This window comes from Colias philodice, chromosome 15 (assembly GCF_061535455.1).
Source record: "Colias philodice isolate Cphi_HAF_F1 chromosome 15, ilColPhil1 Martin Lab GWU primary, whole genome shotgun sequence".
Taxonomy (NCBI): Eukaryota; Metazoa; Arthropoda; class Insecta; order Lepidoptera; family Pieridae; genus Colias; species Colias philodice.
Window position 1 is genome coordinate 5,928,349 of NC_143100.1, and position 19,366 is coordinate 5,947,714.

Here is a 19,366-nt window from a genome sequence, read left to right on the forward strand (position 1 = left end):
ATGTGACGCATATCTTAACCCTTCAGCCCCTGATACGACGACGTTCACAACTTGCTTGCGAATTTGTCACAGGATTTTATAATGCATTTGTAAGTTGAAATATAAAGGTTTATCTCTATTTGTATGTTTAAAATTTTATACAACAGAATAGGGAGAATTTTCTTTGAAATATATGGTGAATAAACTCTGTGTTGATATTGTTTGTAACTAAAAGGGACTTTTATTATATAAATGTTTTGTAACCAAATATATTGTCATTTTAATAATGTACTGAAATATATAGGTTAGATTGGATTGAATATTATTTGTAGAATAATAAACCTTTGCCTATTTCAATTGCGTATAACTCTGGGGGTGACAGTATTAATTTATTGTAATTCTGTATATAACTTTTTATTTACGTACCTATGTGAGCGAATTTTTTCCTAAATTATCAAAATAATTTAACCATTATTTATATACCTTCTGAATATAAATATGTATGGTCACGTACAGAATATTTTTTTAAAATCACGAAATTGAATAGAAACGCCGAAAATCACGACTTAGGCATCATACACAAAACTTAATTATTCCATCCCATAATTGCCCTGTTTTGACGTTTACCCTTTGAGGAGCCGTCGCTATTTCCGACTTGTCTAAAGATATTAATAACGAACTTAACTCGTTGGCTGTCTATACCACAACGCGGTTATAGCGTTCTGTCTGTCCCCTTTCAGGCCATGTTTTTCGCTAATACCCCTTCGAAAATGATAAGATGATAGCTTTACAAGCAAGCTGTAATTACGCCCGTCCAATTACCGCTCGTCAAGCCAAGGAAGGAAGCGAGTCATTGAGCGCCTTTGTTTACGAAATTAGAGCTTACCCATCTTTATAGAATATAAGTGTACACACGTACGGTATTCGCGTCTATTTGTACTCAAATATTTTGTTATAAATGAATACATAAAAAAATGCCTTGAATAGACATGTTATCTCAATTTTTATTTTTAGCTGAACTTTATTTTTAATGACTATTACCACAGTATTACAATAATATTTCCTACTATTACTTATATATGCTGCAATTTAGAATTGATCTTTAATTTTTTTTATTCGTAAAATTGATGTTAAGTCTTGTAAACTGATAGACATAGCCAATGAACTAAAAATAAATTTAGATAAATAGCGTGAAAGTACAACAATCTTTGCATTAAAGCTAGCTCAAGTTTAGCTAAAGCGAAGCTCAGTTGGCGCTCCTCTCTGTAATTTCAGCGACGCTCGCTACCGGCGTTCGCCAACTAATTTGTCATCCGAATATCAAATTACGCATGAAATGGCGCGTAACAGTAGACTCCGCTCCGGTATCACGGTTTTAAAATAAAATTCAATTCAGTGTCTGGTCGCAATTGCGTAATTGTAGCTACTGTTCGCTGTCAACTATGCAGCCGGCTAATTGGCGTGTAAATGTGGAATCGTGTTTGTAAATAATTGCTGTTGATTTTTCGGCAATATGAATCTGTTGTTTTTAGTGTTCCATAGCGGAATGGTAAAGCGAATATGCCTACTTGATATGTGTTAAACTTTGGAAACACTCATTTTTTTTATGTAAAAATATGGTTTTAAAATATATTGTCCATTTTACTGAAATTAATTTTAAAGCGCCCTCTTGCATTCTGCCTGAATTTTTTTCTCTATCTCCGTCTGTCTTGTTCTTCAAAAATTATGTTTGCTATGCGTCTACATTAGACTACCGGCCCATGTTGAAAAAGTTATGGGTCATTTGAACCACCAGGTGACCTATCTAGAACGATATAAGAGCATAAAATAATACGATTCAGCACTATGCCGTCACTTGTTAGCTGTCCGACTGAGTGCAGATGGAATTCAAAAGTACAGATAGAGATTTTTCAACATGGGCCTGTAGTCTACATAGCAAACATTATTTTTGAAGAATCTTAGTAATATTTTTTATAGTAATAAATTTTGAAATGATTATGAAAAATAATTATAAATTCATTATATATAACTGAAGAATAAAATAATACAACATTTAAATTCAAATATATCCTTAAAAACAAAAACAAAACAAAACAAAACAAAACTTATCAAATGCTGTTTATAGAATTTTTCAATCCTACGGGATTAATTTATGAGTCAATTATAAATTGTATTGCATATATTATTACGCTATGTTTGCGTAATGTCGATGTCCCAGAGGAAAATGATTGAAAATGCAGGTATTAAATCCGAAACTTAATAATATATAAATATTTTAATTGTAAAATGATGTATATTGTGTAAAAAACGTGTTACTTTATCAAAAAACATTTTAATAAAGGTTTAAAGGATGCTGGTATTGAAAACTTCAGACCTCTTCAATTCTCTTAATTTCAAATTACCTGATGATTATACAAACAATGGAGTTTGAATTATTAAGTACCTATCAATTCCTCACAGGGAGATAATACTATTTAATTATATCATAGAAATAAATATTTAGAATTCTTATGCAAGTCATGTAATCGATAGATTTAATAAACCATGTGGTAAGCACCTAAGTTACAGTATTTCATAATTAAATAACTACTAATCAAATCAAATTCAATTAAATTTGCTTCCAAATAAATGTATTCTAATTATAGGCAACTGGAGTTATTTTTGGAAATCCGGATACCTTTATCTAACAATTTCATATTGATCAAAATATCGTGGGGTGAATCACAGGGCTGTTCCAGCAAAGTTCACTTAGGGGTTATGGGTTTTTCCGCTTTCGCACAATGAAATGGCAGAAGACGTAACGACATCTAATTAATAACGTCTATCATATCTCTATTGCGCGGCTTATGTGCCGTGCGAGGGCGAGGGCTTAACGTAAGAGGATTGCCTATGGACGCATGATTTGTTCTAGAGGTCGTTAGCGGCCGATTTTATTTGCTCTTACGATTTGGATAATTACTTTTAATGCTAATGGCGGATAAGGGATGAATGAGTATTGAAAAAATCGCGTTATAATTTTCCCGAACGTTTTTATTTAGCTTGTTTGTTTATCATCTATTTACTACTCAGATTTTTGTCCGAAGATTAAGGTTTTTGTAATAGACATTCCTAATTTATATTATCTCTGTTTTCTTTTTTTTCAAAATATAAATGTTATTCGCCTACTTAAATGGTTTCCATTATCTAATTCACTTTAAGGCAATCTAATCTTTCGAAGTAAAAACATGCCTACGAAATTTATATACAGGTTAAAATTGAATAAACGAGTATCCCCAAAATCCCCGACGTATTTAATACAGAATACAATAAATTCGTTCCACTAAGTTCCCTATTTGACTTATCATTCCCCCGATAAGAGCGTTTGTGATGCAAAATAATTTTAATTGCAACGCAAATTTACGTTCAGTTGGCCAGTGTAATAATATTTGCCATACAAAAGGCCGATAATTAGTGACACAGCGAAACATCACTCTACATCAATGTGCTTGACATGTTTCCTGTTAATTGGATAGTAGTGAACAATAGTAGGACAACTGGACTCTCCCCGACCATGTGGCGACGCGTCGTTATTATGACATATTGTTCCCGATTGAAACAAACGATTTTAACTATATCTGTCTGGGCTGGACGCTGAAACCGGTGCACTGAATAAATCCTGCCACAGCCGGCCAAATGGCTGCCATATTCATACCGATTACTGCGTTTATTGACAGTGGAGTCATTTGCGTAAGTAACTGAACAATGCACTGTGCAGTTCCTATACCTTTTTACACGCACCTTATCTACATAAAGTACAAATGCAAAGCTACTTATACACTTTTTTTTCGTTTAACTATAGAAATATTATGCCTATTTACCTACTAAATACTAAATTTGCCTAAATTAAAAAATAAAATCTACGGGATAATATCTACAACTCCAAATCTCAAATTCAATTCGGCGGTCGTGATTTAATTCTGCATTAAAAGGGCTTACTGACCACACAATATGTAATGGTGTGTCGTTATAAAACCACTCTGCTGAAAGATTTAATTCGATAACTGTACATAGTCACACGCACTTTCAGGCTTTTAAAGCCAAAGCCAGCGATAAAAGCAATTAAAACTTTAACAACATCAGACCCTCTCTTTTCGATGTACCTTAATTTTAACAATCCACTCTCATAATTAAATATTAATAGATGAAACTTGGCATTTTAGAAGCCGAATATTCGTGTAATACATTCCTTCAATTTGAGGTGTTTACAAAGTTTTCAGAAAAACGAGTTTGTTTCTGCATTTTATGACAGACAATTTGTCTGAAGTGACTGTGCTCGAGTCAAAGATAATTTATCTGTCTCAAGCGCTTTATTTATTACGCGTTCGCATCTTGGTTGAGCCCCTTAAAGTTGGTGGTTAATGGAGCTTCTTTGAGGCCGAGACGTCACTCACTTTTGGATGTTGAGGGACAAGAGGGGAGCGGGTCCGGCATGTGGTCCAAGCTTATTTTTTTCCTCCCCCTGGTGAGTGACAGGTCGATAGAGAACGAATAAACAGTTTAAGTAAACCGAAGGGAGGATATACGTTAACTATGAAAGATGCACAAGACATAAAGTAATGCCAGAACTTGCTTAAAGATTTTAAGGATCCAACGACTTGTGTATATTAGTAATAGTAATGTATTTAAAATATTCGCTATATTTACAAACATTCCTTTAAAGAATCTCCGTTCATTGATAAAAAAAAACACTTTAAAACAAAACAAATTTTAGTTGCACCTACCGCTCTCGAAACCTGAGGGGTGCGTATGCGATGATTGTTTATTTTACACACTCAACTATCAACTACCCAACATAAACTATTGTACACGGTCAAGTAATTAAATGACCTACCAGTGTATTAGTTCCGGTAGCATGTTTATTATAAGAGGAAGTTGAGGCAAATAAAATTAGAGACATTGGTATCCCGTGGGGCTTAGGTGCAAGTTAGAGGGGCAATTATGATTGATGATAGGATATGATTCGTTACCACTTAACACAATGTAAAAGGGGTAATTTCATTGCCTCGTGTTTTTGATATAAGTAACTAATGAATGTAAATGACTCATCAATTTTAATGTTTTATTGTTGTCATGATAAGATCCCTGCTTATAATAATTTATTATGTTGGTAAATTGAAAACCCTTTAAAAACCAATTACTTAATTATAATAAAATATAAGTTCCTCGAACAGAAAATGATGTCAAGGAAGATGTGATTAACATTAAAGTTTTAAGTAAATTAGACAAGTTAGTCTTGACTTTGTTTTAAAAGCTAGATTAAAATTTTTTTTTGGATTAAATATAAATTAATAATCGTAAAAAGAAAGAAAATATTATCTATGATTTCGTGGTAGGTATTCGTGATAAAATCAAAATTGATGAATTTATATAGGGCACTAGCAAACCGGGAAAACTCCGTTTCGTCACCAGAGACACCTTTTCTTTGCTATAAACCTCACGGAGCCCGAGACCTTTCCAACGAATGCAAAACCGTGGAAATCGGCTCGTGCATTCTGGAGTTATAGCGTCAGGAAGGAAAACCCGACTTATTTTTATATAGTAGATATAACTTTACTGAATGAAATAACACGAAATTGTTCATATCTTAGAATTATACCAAAAGAGTGATGTGTTTTTTGGAAAAAAAAAATTATCAAATCTATATCTAACTTACTTCATATTAGACGTTATTAGGATTTATGCGTTTTATAAGTAATACACGTCCAAATTATATTTTAATTCACTAACAAATTTTATAAATCCAATAATGTTTTATAGCATAAATTCATAATGAAAGTTTCGCTTGAAATTCATAACATTTCAAATTTCAAAAAAATTTCAAAATTATTTATTTCGTTTCCTTTACATTCGTCTTAAACAAATTTGTGATTGGAACACTCCTAGTAAGCAAATAAAATGCTTGTGTCAGGAGGTTCCGCTCTTCCTTAACACTAGATTACAGAAACAGAAATAATACAATATGAATGAATACAATGCAAAAACATAAAAGAAAAGAAAGAATTCAATAAAATCTCTGTGTGTGTATGTATGTGTATGTGTGTGTGTATGTGTACGTGTATGTGTGTGTGTGTGTGTGTGTGTGTGTGTGTGTGTGTGTGTGTGTGTGACAGCACGTTTATTTTTTATATTGGAGCAAAGCTTCGGTATCTGAGTAGCTTAAAGGTTTCAACCATTCCGTTAATACTTTTTTACATTTTTTGTTGAGCAATTTACCTACATTTAATTTTTTATTTATTTTATTGTACAAGTTTGAAGATTGAGCAGCGAATTGTGATTTAGCAAAGGATGTTTTAGTATGCGGAATTTTAATAATATCATTTCTTCTATCAAAATCTAGCGAAGGATTAAATAGCAAATTTTTGTGAGTTTTTAAGACAGAGTTTAAAATATACAATTTTCTAACAGATAAGAGACCGCAATGTTTATATAAATCTTCTGTAGGAAATCTAGTTGGTTTATGGAACATGACCTTCAATAAGCATCGCTGGCCCCTCTCAAGAGATATTATTTTAGATTTATTGGCACCACCCCATATTGAAATACAATAGGTGAGTATAGATTGAGCCATTGAGCCATTGAGACATTATCATGATGTTAATATTTATGATATTTCTGTACTAGCAGGATCTAAAATATCCAGTACAAAATACATTTCGGCAGGCAATTTACGCTTCAGTGGCCAATAGCACTCAAATAAAATAGCAATCTGTAAAGGTAATACACAGAATTACATTTTAAGGTTAGATCATGTATTATTTAGGTTCAATTTAAAAGCTAACGCGAGGAAGGTTGTCTGGAATGGTGAGCAGGCAAAATTGTGACCGGACGGGGTCGTACCCTATAACATAATAATGATATACCACTTTATGTCCGAGCTTAACCCAAGATGCGATATGAAAGTCTCATTAATATTTTGCTTACATCATGTTATGCGTGTACTTTTTGAAGATTAGTGATTATGAAGCATATGTTATGAAGGCATGGATAATCTCTCATTGTTTATGATGGTTATGGGATTGTAGTTTGAAAAACGGATTATAGGCAAGCATAATACAATATACATTTAAACCAGTTACTTTTAGGAACTCTATCAGTTTTATGTTTGTTCCTTGTTAAAACAAATGCGAATTATTTGTCCTTTATCCCATAATGTATTTATAATTTTAATGTCCAGTAATTTGGAAAATTTACTGTATTTTTCACAGCACAAAAGTGGTTAAGCGGTTTTAGTTATAACAGGTTCAGTAGAGCATTTTCGTGTCTCGCTGGCGAGCACGCGGTGAACACAGGACAATGCACTTAAATTTCTTAATTCCAGAATGTTTAACGATTTTCATTCCTTTTTTCACTTTTTACAAAAAAATTTTTTTAAAAATATGTTCATGTCGTTAGAGCATTAATTTCAGTTTAAAATCAACATTTACGAATTGATTTGATTAGTTGGAGACGGACCTAATTTGTATACCATTTATAAGATTTTTTTGTTAAATTATCGGTATTACATTCAAAATAAATAATATGTAGATTTCTCTCAATTCAGAAAAAATACTTCAAATGTGTGAAAAATTATATAGATTGCAAATTGAAATTGCTCAAAAATAATTGAATAGGTACGTGTTGTAAAAGAAAAATGAAACATACTTAATCACTTTTCACAAATGAAAGTGAGAAAAATTGGCTAGATATACAATAGTAATATGAACTACGAATTCATGATACCGCAACATGAAATTCAATTAGCTAGCAAATAAAACGAAAACGAACAGCAGCTCCATTTTCGTTTGATGCGGACTAAATTTACTCTTTCCTAAAATAAGCGGGAAAATGGAATGTTCACCATTTTATACATCTTTAATTTTATCGCTATGAAATATTCTTATTTCTATTGTTTCAAAAACCAAAAACCGAATAAAATATGAAAATTTAACATAAAAAGCAGTAATAAAACTAGCTTATAAAATAAAAACAATAATAAAACATTGATTAAGCCCTTTCTATTGGCGATGAAATGTCCAATCGTAATTTAAAATTTAATACCCGTAGATAACGCTACAGGACAATGACCCTACGTTTTCAGAAGTCAAAGCGGGAGGGTCTATTAATTTTTATTAGCTACGAGGTGCCCTTTTCGAATAGATGCAGAATATAATTTAAGGGCACTTTTTGTATTCAATTAGATACCGCGCTAGATGTTTTATTGAATTTCGTGCTATAAAATTTCGTCTCTACTGTTCTTTAGCCAAGCGGTGGGAATGCGGAATATTTAGAGGAGCCTTTTGATGAGAGCTAAGATTAATTTCGGAGGGTTCGAGCTCAAAGGAAACTTTCGAACATAAGCGCATTAATAAAGTTTTTGCTAATAAATAGGGCCTCTTTTACCATCCAAAATTACTGTATACATTAGATAGTTTGTGTATTTGTATGAAAATATATTATGAATGTCGGCTAAAAAAAAGAAATGAAATGGGAACGCGTTTGAAAAGATTAACTATTTTATGTAAGTAATATGGTAACGGACTAGTTAACGAATATAATTTTTTAACAAATTGAAACAGATAATTTATATGTATTTATAAAAAAATATTTACCTGTGATGACTTGAGCTGGAATGACCCGTAGTAGATGTGGACAGAGGTGACCGTGCGGGGTAGTTGCCGCCAGCCCCGTGACCGCCTTCAGACATCACGAATTCTGAAACAAGATAATAATTAGATCAATATTACATCAGTAGTTTTTTTTTTAATAATTTTGATATAATAAAAAAGATATATTCTTATTCAAAGAAAAAAAAACACAGATCAAAACAAAAAGACGTGTTATACGCTAACAAAAGGAAACACGCTTTAATATGTTACTCTCATTGATATCAGGAAGGTTATATTTGCGCTGCGAAAAGACAAGGCGTTAGTTGGTCGGCCGTCGCCAACTATCAATCCTTCTGTCAGGCCATCGACAGCGCATTTGTTTGCTCTCACCATTTTTGTCTCAGTGTTTCCTCGCTCTTGGCTATGTTTATGTAGCGTGCGGCTATAGCGATCAATCTATTCTCGAAGTGCGGCCTGTGATCATGATGGATGTTGAATCGAACACCGAACGCCCCGCTAACCAACAAGATTTACCAATATATCGATGTTTTTATACAGTTGGACGTTATGGTGACGAATGGCTTACATCCGGACTAAAAAAGTTAAAGTGGGGACTGGAAACTTTATCCATACTAATATTATAAATGTGAAAGTAACTCTGTCTGTCTGTCTGTTACTCATAATCACGCCTAAACTGAACCAATTTGAATGAAATTTGGTATGGAGATATTTTGATACCCGAGAAAGGACATAGGCTAATTTTTATTGCGAAATATGTACCACGGGCGAAGCCGGGGCGGACCGCTAGTTTATCATAAATGTATGCATTGAGATATCGATGTGTAGATATATTATTTATAGCTTTTCTATTGTTACATATGGTATTGGGGAAGAAAAATATCGTGATGAAAGTACATACTACGACAAAGACTTTCAACATCCGAACTGGGTTTATCAAAACAAAGTTATTGGAAAATGTTAAATTAACTAGGTTAATTGACGTATTTTTGACTGACGAATGTATGTCACAAGATGAAGTTATGAGGAGCGCTTGATATATGCCCGTCGAAACAGTCTAAAATATAACTTCCCGTATTCCGTTCTGTTTATCATCTTGCGAATGTATTACGAAGGTTTTCCGTTTTGTATAATATGTAAATACGCCCCTGAAGCGGAAGAAACGAAAACAAATCTAGCGACTCCTCGTTATATTCCACGCTGATGGAAAGTTTATAAATAAATTGTATAATTTCAATTCAATTTTTAAACATGCTTTGCTTTGGTTATTGTTTTGGCTTAGATGGCTTAAAAGTGTTGTCATTTAATGTGAAGAAATGGAAATTATGACATAATGTTTGTAGAATATTAATTATTGGTTCAGGCAATATTTACTGTTTAAATAAATTAAATTTAGGCCTTTGAGTTTTAGGATAAATATTTTTCTACAGATAAAAATTGTTTATATAACATCTATAGTGTCAGTTTTTAGGGTTTTATATATGTAAGTACATAAATAAAATAACAAATTAAAGTACAAGCCTATATTTCTTAATATTTACTTTATCTGAAGTAAAATATTCACATTTGCATAGTTATTATCGAAGTAACGAATGTTCATAATAAACTAATTTAGAAAGTGCACGAGTATCATAGCAGTATATAATTACTTAAAGGAGCCGTAATAGCTAAGACAACAATTTAACTGTACTTTAATTTTATCTCTAGGAGCGTGTAATCGAGAGAAAATGAAAATTGATCGTCACTAACTAAGATAAGTTTGGAAAGTTACGATGGAATGAACGTACTTCAGACGAGCCGGGAAAACAAAATCTTCATAACCGTTATATAAAATAAGGACGAATGATAAATAAATTAACTAATAAAGGTAAAGAAGAGCTATTTATTTAATTGTGTATTAAAACAAAATAAATAAGAGAATTATTGTAAGGCTTCAAATAAATGATTATAACTTTTTAAATTACTGTTATTAAGCGTAAGTAATTAGGTTTAAGTATTTCACGTACCAAAAAATAAAGCACACGTGTGTAACTATTTCAATATTAATCATTTTCGGGTGCGTGAATCATGAAAGTGACAGGTTACATAGGCTGTCTTATGTCGAAGGATGAATACCGTATGAGGTGGCTGTCATTTTACATAAGAATCGTTGTAGAATCAAAGTCCACATGTCTGCAGCGGTCTACCTTAATTTTCCTCCGCGACACGCACGCTGAATACCAAAAAAAGGACGGACATCACGTCCCTACGAGATATTCATACAAATTTTCCGAGGGCTTGCACTCTAATATCCCATCGTCTCATCGAAATATCATTGACTTAACTTATTTAAAATTATAAATTTAATTTGAGATGTTTTGAACGAAATACTCGTGGGAACGATTTCCCGTGCCGTCGTTGAGAAGCCGACAATGCCAGAGTAATTTTGCTTATTTCGCTTTAAATTACTTGATCTCGTTTACAGGCCTTTGAAGATTGTACCAACTTCTCACAAAGTTTGTGTGTAATTTATTGTTTACCGTCACTCTCTTCTGTTTATTTAATGTAGGATAACTATGTAAGGCATTTTGGAGTGTTGTAATTGGTTTAATTAGTTAAGTAATTAGTTTTTATTGTAATTTAAAATTACCAAACAATTATAATCATATTACTGTAAAGAAAAAATGCTTTAATAGAACGATATTTGAAAAACATGCGATATGCCGACATTATGACACCAAACTAAATTACACCAATAGGTTTTTGAATATGTATACCTATGCGGTTATTTGTGAACCTTGATAGCATAGATTTTTACGAGGTTATATATATCGCATCGAATGAGTTTACCAAGTTAACCGTGACGTTCTATGAAAGCTTCATAATGTCTTGCGTACGGCGCCTTGTATCTGCCCTTATGTTATTTGTATAAAAAGTACGAAGAAACTACGCAAATTTCCAATGTTTATACCATTACAATTAGAAATAAAACCTTAATAGTTTTAGTATGTAGTTAAAAATAAATTTAAAACATTGTTAACAATATTCATAAAATTCACACATAAAATTACCATAAAAAGTAAAATAGTCCTCACATAACTTACGTAGCATAATGACAGCAATATAATTTCGCGACATAACTATTACCACGCTGTGCGTTCCAAGTAAGATTTTAATCTTAAGTTAAATGAAGGTGATTCCTTTATAACTTTCGAACACAGTCGCTAATAGCGAAACTTGCGGTTAATAGCAAGGGGGAAGGGGTGGTTGGGATGAATTTTCGAGACAATTCAATAGGAAAATCGGCCTTTGTGAAAGTTCCATTGTACGATACATTTTCAGAACATCATGTCATGAAATCCCGCGTAATCCGTCGAAATGTAATTAGAGATTCACGTATTTAATGCTAAGGCCATGATATTTTAATCTTTGTTTCCACTTATTTTTTTACGATTCTGCGCGGTTTAATTACTTTGTTTCTAATTATTTATACACCGTTTACATGATACTTGTTATACTAAATTTTAAATTAAATTCGTAAAAATAATAGTATATTATTAAAGCTGTCCTAGAAAAATGCTACCGTTATTTTTAATTGCATATCCATGCTTTAATTATAGACATTGATGGCAACCACAAGTTGCTAAGTCTAAAAATATCCACGGACGTCTTTTTTTCTTATTGTTGGATCCAAGCTTTATAAGCTAATGCCTTTATAGGTTAATTAAAATACCGTTAGAAGGATGGATCATTGGTTAGTCTTGCGTTGGCTCGTATACTGAACAATAAAAATAAGTTTGCACTTATTTAAATAATATGTATAATTTTATATTTCTAGGAATCATGTGTTAATCTTCAATTCTATAGAACAATATTAATACTGTTCTATAAATAGTACATTTTATAAATACAGATTATTATCAGCTTCAGCCTGCGCGTCAAAAGCAATACTCAACAGGAGGTATTTTAGTCTTCCTCATAAACTATTTTCAAGCTCGCTCTCTCATTAATATTTAAGTATCAATAAATATAATGTCAATATCGATAGAGGTGGTGATAAAATGAGACATTCTTAGATTTATAGATATAACGTAAACTTGGAGTTAGAGTACACTTTCCGCACACTGCCTCGCTAACACATCCGATCTTTACGATGGCATTAAACATATTTTTACGAGGACACCACAGAGTGCTATTTTGCAATACGAAGGGAATATTTTTCTTTGGCCAGATATTAACGTAGTTATAATGCATATGCCATGCGATGCTTGTTTATAATACAAATGTATTTTGGATTCGTCTTATATACAAATGTTTCGATACACTGGTAACAAAAGCAAGTTACACTTGTTACAAAAGTAAGTTATGTTATTATTATTTATAAACGTTTTTGTATGTTTAGTAAACCGTACAATTAGTTACAGCCAAAAAACTGGCACATCTCTACGCTATTTTTGATTACAAAGCAGCAGGTTTAATAAATAACAAGTTCGCCTGGAAAACTAGCAGAACACACTAATGAGAGAACGCAAGGCCCGAAGAAGTACTGATGCTCTTATTGGAAGTTCTGCTGAAATTAGTAACACGTTAGCGTAACCTGTACCTAATTAGCTCTTGTATTTACGTAATTAAGTCAACGAGCACTACACGCCATGTAATTTGCTATAACATAGTCCTAGTATGTTCTTGTTTGTTACATTTCTGTGCAAGTCGTATGTACCTACTTTGCTGAGAATATTTTTATTTACACGAATTTGGAATTTGTTCTGAGAATTAAATAAACATTTTATAGTTTAAAACATGAGCATTAGAATTTTTAAGGTTATTTTTAAACTAGCTGCGCTCCGCGGTTTCACCCGCGCGGCTCCGCTCCTGTTAGTCTTAGCGTGATGATATAATATAATATAGCCTATAGCCTACCTCGATGAATGAGCTATCTAAAGAATTTTCCAAATCGGACCAGTAGTTCCTGAGATTAGCGCGTTCAAACAAACTAACTCTTAAGATTTATTATATTAGTGTAGATAAAAGCTGGAGTTACATATTGTTATTTTTATCTTGTTTATTATTAGTAGCGCGTGATATAAACGATAGGTAGCAGTAAAGTAAAAATAAAAATTACAAATAATGAGCAGATCAATGAAATATTAGTTCAAAGAAACGAAAATTATATTGAAGTAAAGCTGTCTGGCTATGAAATTGTCTGTTTTAGTCTGTTGATCTATACAGACTAAAATTTTCATCGTTAAAAGTAATCACAACTTATTTTCATCCGAATTATGCGCATATAGTTGTCAGTAGGTCAATAAATATTCTAAGTATTCCAAAACCAATGAAATAAAGCCATATAAATCGTATACGTTTGAAATATATAACCAGTACTTATGCCCCAAACAACATTCGAAGAAGCTAATAAAATGCCACGCCAATTCCCCAAATTACGGCGTAATTGAACCGAAATTTGTGAGTGAAGCTCATGTAATGAAAGCAGATAAACACAAGCGGGGAAAAGGGGGCTTATTCAATTCGTTCGCGAGTTCACACTGACACTGACTTAAGTAGATAGTTAAGATTTAGCCGAGAAAGCTACAGCGCCCACTAATGTGTACTCAGAAAGTAGTCTTGCCACTAGAATTGGCCGCTTAAGTACCTACAGCTGAAACTTGCCACCCATTAGTTACTTCCCAGAACACATTTTACTTTAACTTTTGTTCTTTGCTTACCGGAAACGAATAGCCTTAGCAGGTGCTATCAAAATAGTTTCATTTGCTGATATTATTTTTCTTTGTAGGTTGCTATAGTGGTACATACAACATGATTCCTTTTATCTTTGAGTAGCAAATTCATGAAATATTTATCTAGAAAATTATAAAATTTTAAACAATTTGAAGCTTGGTAATAATTTATTCTAGTATTTCCATTTTAATTAGCTCGTTTAGTTATTTTTTGTACGAGTGGTTTGCAGAGTTTCGGAACAAGCAGGAAAATTGCATAAACTTATCTTCAATTTAAATACTTCTCAATTTGCTTATGCATTTTGTGTCCACAAAATTATACAATTTAGTTTATTTTCAAGCAAACTATATTTAAGTTTTAAAATAAATCTTTCGTAATATTTCGCTAAAATGAAAAAAATATAACCTGCAGATTGCAGTATTTGAAACCACGAAATGAATGCATCATCGCAACAAAATATCCGTACCAAACTCATCTGAATACTTGTATTTAAATAACATTACGAAAGATGTTGTTATCGTAAGGTGAGCGCAGGTAGCCGTGTCAACAACCAAAACGTTTCAGGGAAATAAGTTAGAAAGCTTGAGAACGTGCACTCTACTCGATTAGATTGGAGGTGGACGCTCATCGGCGCCAACTTCATGGTCAGGAGTTTGTAAGAAATATTCCTAGCGTATAGATGCTAAACTTGCCAACGGAATTCGTCGATTTTCAGACATCATTTTCGTACACATGCTTCATTTAATATGATATTTATTTTCTTCAGTTTGTAGTAAAGTATATCACTCAACGCGAGTTTAAATATTAAGTTACTAGCGGTCCGCCCCGGCTTCGCCCGTGGTACATGTTTACGTTTTCTCTACATAAGAACCATCCTCGTACTTCAAGAAATATAATAAAAAAAGAATTATCGAAATCGGTTCAGCCGTTCTCGAGTTATGCGCTTACCAACACATTTTGCGATTCATTTTTATATATAAGAAGATACAGTCACAGTGGTTAACTTTCGTAAGACATGACCTTCTCCAAATAATAGTTAGAGGCCAGAGCTTATCCGAAAACATAACAAGGCGCTTTCGCAGTACTCAGAAGGCTGATGATCTAATTACTGAAACACAATGAAATAACACCGAAACCTTAAGCAAACCAGAATAATTTATAACTGAGAATAGAACTATAAGCGAAGACCAGGCGTGTAGCAGATTCGAGGAAAACCATAATATTTATAAATTAAAGGTACAAAGCGATAGGTATAAATTGGTTCCGTATCTACTGGGACCGTGCAGCCAATACACTATGAACATTATGACACAAGTGTCTCTTGCACATGTGCTGGATGTAACATATACCTTTGGCGACAATTGCGCTCAATTGTTATCACTTATTAGTGTCTAAATGCAATTTGTGATTGCTTGAAGTAATGCTTAAAGAATAAAATAAAATAAAGGTTCATCAAAACGGAATGCAAATTGCAATGTATAAAAATAAATTAAGTTAACATAATAGTAAGCAATAACCATATTATACACATTAAAACAATAAATTCATACGAACATAAATTTTTTATTGCTAGTTGAATAAAAAGGCAATGAAAGTAAATACATGACTAAAAATATTGATAGTATGAATCATAATCTCTATTTAAAACTTAGTTCATAAGGAGTCTCTACATAGAGGACATAACTTCAAAGCAGAATGCACATAAATTACATTTCCAACATAGAAAATGTAATTACGAGCTAAAAACATGCAAACGTTGAATCTTACGTGAAAATACTTTCTTTACAAAGCATTATCGTTATTTTCAAGGAGTAGTTATTTTAACATGAATTTTATACTAAAATAAATTTAAATAGGAATTATTAAAATCTATAGGTAAAAAAAATATTATTAACGAACATGAATCTCGAAAGCGCTAGGAATATCAATCGTCTTTGATTTTAATCCATATTTTTAGATTTACGAGAGAGAACACAATATACTTTGATAATTTGAATACCTTTCGAAATCTTTATCCGTTCCGTTTCATATAAACAGCAAAATCACAGTTCTTTCTCATAAATAACATCTCAATAAGCCATAATATTTAACTAAAACATTTCACTAATCTAACACTGCAGTGGATATAACATTTGACCAGTATCATGGATACAAAATATTGCGGGATCAAACCTGACAGCTCTCTTGGGATGTAATAAAATATATAAAACGGGTATTATTCGCATGATCAAGCCTCCTAATAAGTAGGATCTCACAACGGGTTCAATGTTGCGAAAACTAATACCCATCTCCAGACACTCCCTGCCGTCACTCCCGCTTTCGCCCCGCTAAACAATTATAGTATTTGCTATTATATTTTTCATTTTCTCCCATTTATCGAAAGCAGTGCATTTACTTCAGAGTCGCTTATTTTTCTATCCTTTGTCAGTCCGGGCAGACAGACTAATAGTGCTCGTCTGCGTCTGAAAGATTTGCTTTACGTATGCCATACGTTGTTTTTTCTTCATCCCTACTTTTATTTCTGCTTGGGATTGCGTACATTCTCTCTTTAATTAGCTCTTATGTATCAAGATATAATACTTTGTTTTTAAAGAAAAAATCCTTATTAATACACAATTGTTTTATCTGTAAAAGCTACTATATAGAATAGGCAATTTGTTAAAACTTGGTTGGTGATCTAGCGGTTTTATTATGATTTCGCGCAAAGTGAGTCGTGCACAAGGCACGTGTCATTCGTCACGGATTTTGAAGCATGAAATGACGTTGTGTCACTTAGCGGCCTGTGGCTGGGCGTGGCAGAGACGGGTGCGGTTACAAATACCATTGTTAGACTAAAATCAATTACCGTATGATATTGCTAATTAATCATGCAACTGATACGGAACGAAATTTAATTATGTGGCCGTAATAACGTTATTTAAATTAATCGTGTAGTAGCTATCCCTAATCAATATTAAATCATCTTTAAACGTGAACCATTTAAATAACTTTATTTAGCAACAGTTTTTGGTACAGTGATTTTAAAAGTAATGTTTGTGAAAAAATCATGTTTTTTTTATACAATATTGTTATGTAAATCTTCAGACTTTCTAATAATAAAAAGAAAACATTCTAAATAAACGAATATATAAAGAAACTGTACTCGTAAACAGACACGTATTTGTATCTCCAATTCAGGTCGATGAGTTTTAGAGTGCTCAAGGTACCTTGCATAGTAACGAAGTTAATGGATCTTTCGTATCTTGACTTTCCAACAACTGTTGAGAATTCACTGAAACCGTTATTAAAACAAGGATGAATTTTAACAATTCATTTGTTATTTTATTAATGATGGAGACGCTTTAAACACGGGTACAATTTGTCGGCGTGAATACAAAATGTCCATTTCCGTCCACGCGAACCTCACATTAGGGGTGTCAGTCAAGAAAGCACTGGCTATTGACAAGGACATGGGACGTTCAATTACCCGTACAGGTGAATTGTAGACATGATTGTTCCAATTCTGTTGTCTGCATAGCAATTTTGTGTTATTTACATTTTTAAAATGCTTCAGCTATTTAATATCATATTTCACGTTGTCACTGGTGTATGAATAGAAAAATGGTGTTGATGTTATTTATGTGTTTGTTTATCAGTAGTGGTGATACTTAAACATTTTTGTATTTATCCATATTTAGATCCAATAAAATTGAATACTCAGTTTTTAATTAGATTAATTAACTCCCTATTGTTTGTATAACAGTAGGGGCTTGTACGCACAATATTGTGAAATCCAATAATCTAGACTGCTTCATCTGGTTTAATAGCACTCCATTGAGTGGATTCGATCTTAGTGTCCTCGAATATAATGACAAAGCTGAATTTCAGCACGTATGGCATCGAGCTCATGTGAGTAACACTCAAAGGTATTTTTCAAATAAATATGAATCTATACTTACAGATATTGAATATAAATTATATAGACAAGCTAAAACATTTATTTTTATGAATATCTGTCTGTATGTTAAAAAATATAATAACAAAATAAATAGATATATGACACACAGTTGGACAAAGTAGCAAACAAAAGCTAGGTGTAAATAATAATATTGAAAGAGAAATTAAAATGAGAAATAAAGTTTTATCTGATTTATCGCCCCTTTATTATTTCCACTTTATGTATGTTTGAACATTTAAGTTTAAAAATAGATCATAAGTGACTGTATATATTTAGCGCTGAGAACGTAGGTGTTGGTGGAAATTTTAATTTCATTTTAAATAAGTTCAGAAGAAATGACTTTCTTAAAATAATATACAGTGAGACGAATAAGAAATTGATTACAAGAAGGTTTAATGTCTTTATTTATATAAGTAAAATTATTGATATGTTTTATTTTCTTGTATGTAGGTAGTATTCTTTGAATATTCTTTGAATGTACTGTAATCTTCATTTTTATTATAAACTATATTAACACAATAAATTAAATTAAATCAAAAGAAATATAATGAAATAAATAAAAATTAGGTTGGTTTATTTTAGAAATAGGAATTACTTAAACGTAAAATCGAAATAAGTAACACCCCTTATACCCTTTGGCTTTACCGAAATATCATAAGCTGACGGAGTATGGCTTTATCTGTCACAATTCAGGCTAATAACAGTTTTTGTGACAGTAAACACGAAAAAAGCTTTTGCCCATTTAACGGTGCGTAAATGTGTACTTCGTGTTGTCGCCGCCTTTAAGCAGACATTATTAGAGGGGTGTCGCGATGGACATGAAATTGTGCTGCGATGTTTCCTTAATACTCTTATCTTATACATTATAGGTTATGTTTACAAAACGTAAGTCTCTCATAAAACTATATCATCTGGAAGCGCCATGCTGGTTAGAAAAAGCTTAAGGATAATGTGTTTGTATAAAAACATTGTTACTCTATATAACTATGTAGGATCTTGGTAGGTGATTGCGGCCGTACAACGAGAAAATAGTATCAGAACTTTTATATCGCTTTAGCGAGCAAGTTAACAATATTTTATTTAAAAAGAAAAT

General features: G+C 32.3%; 1 protein-coding gene across 1 annotated transcript in view; it reads right to left on the reverse strand.

The window, feature by feature from the left end:
* The window catches only part of LOC149482239 (uncharacterized), an 84,371-nt gene that overhangs the window by 3,886 nt on the left and 61,119 nt on the right, over window positions 1-19,366 (reverse strand). The window contains exon 5 of the mRNA XM_089704080.1: window positions 8,607-8,709. Within this exon, the coding sequence (XP_089560206.1) occupies window positions 8,607-8,709 (103 nt within the window). The remainder of the gene's footprint in view (window positions 1-8,606; window positions 8,710-19,366) is intronic.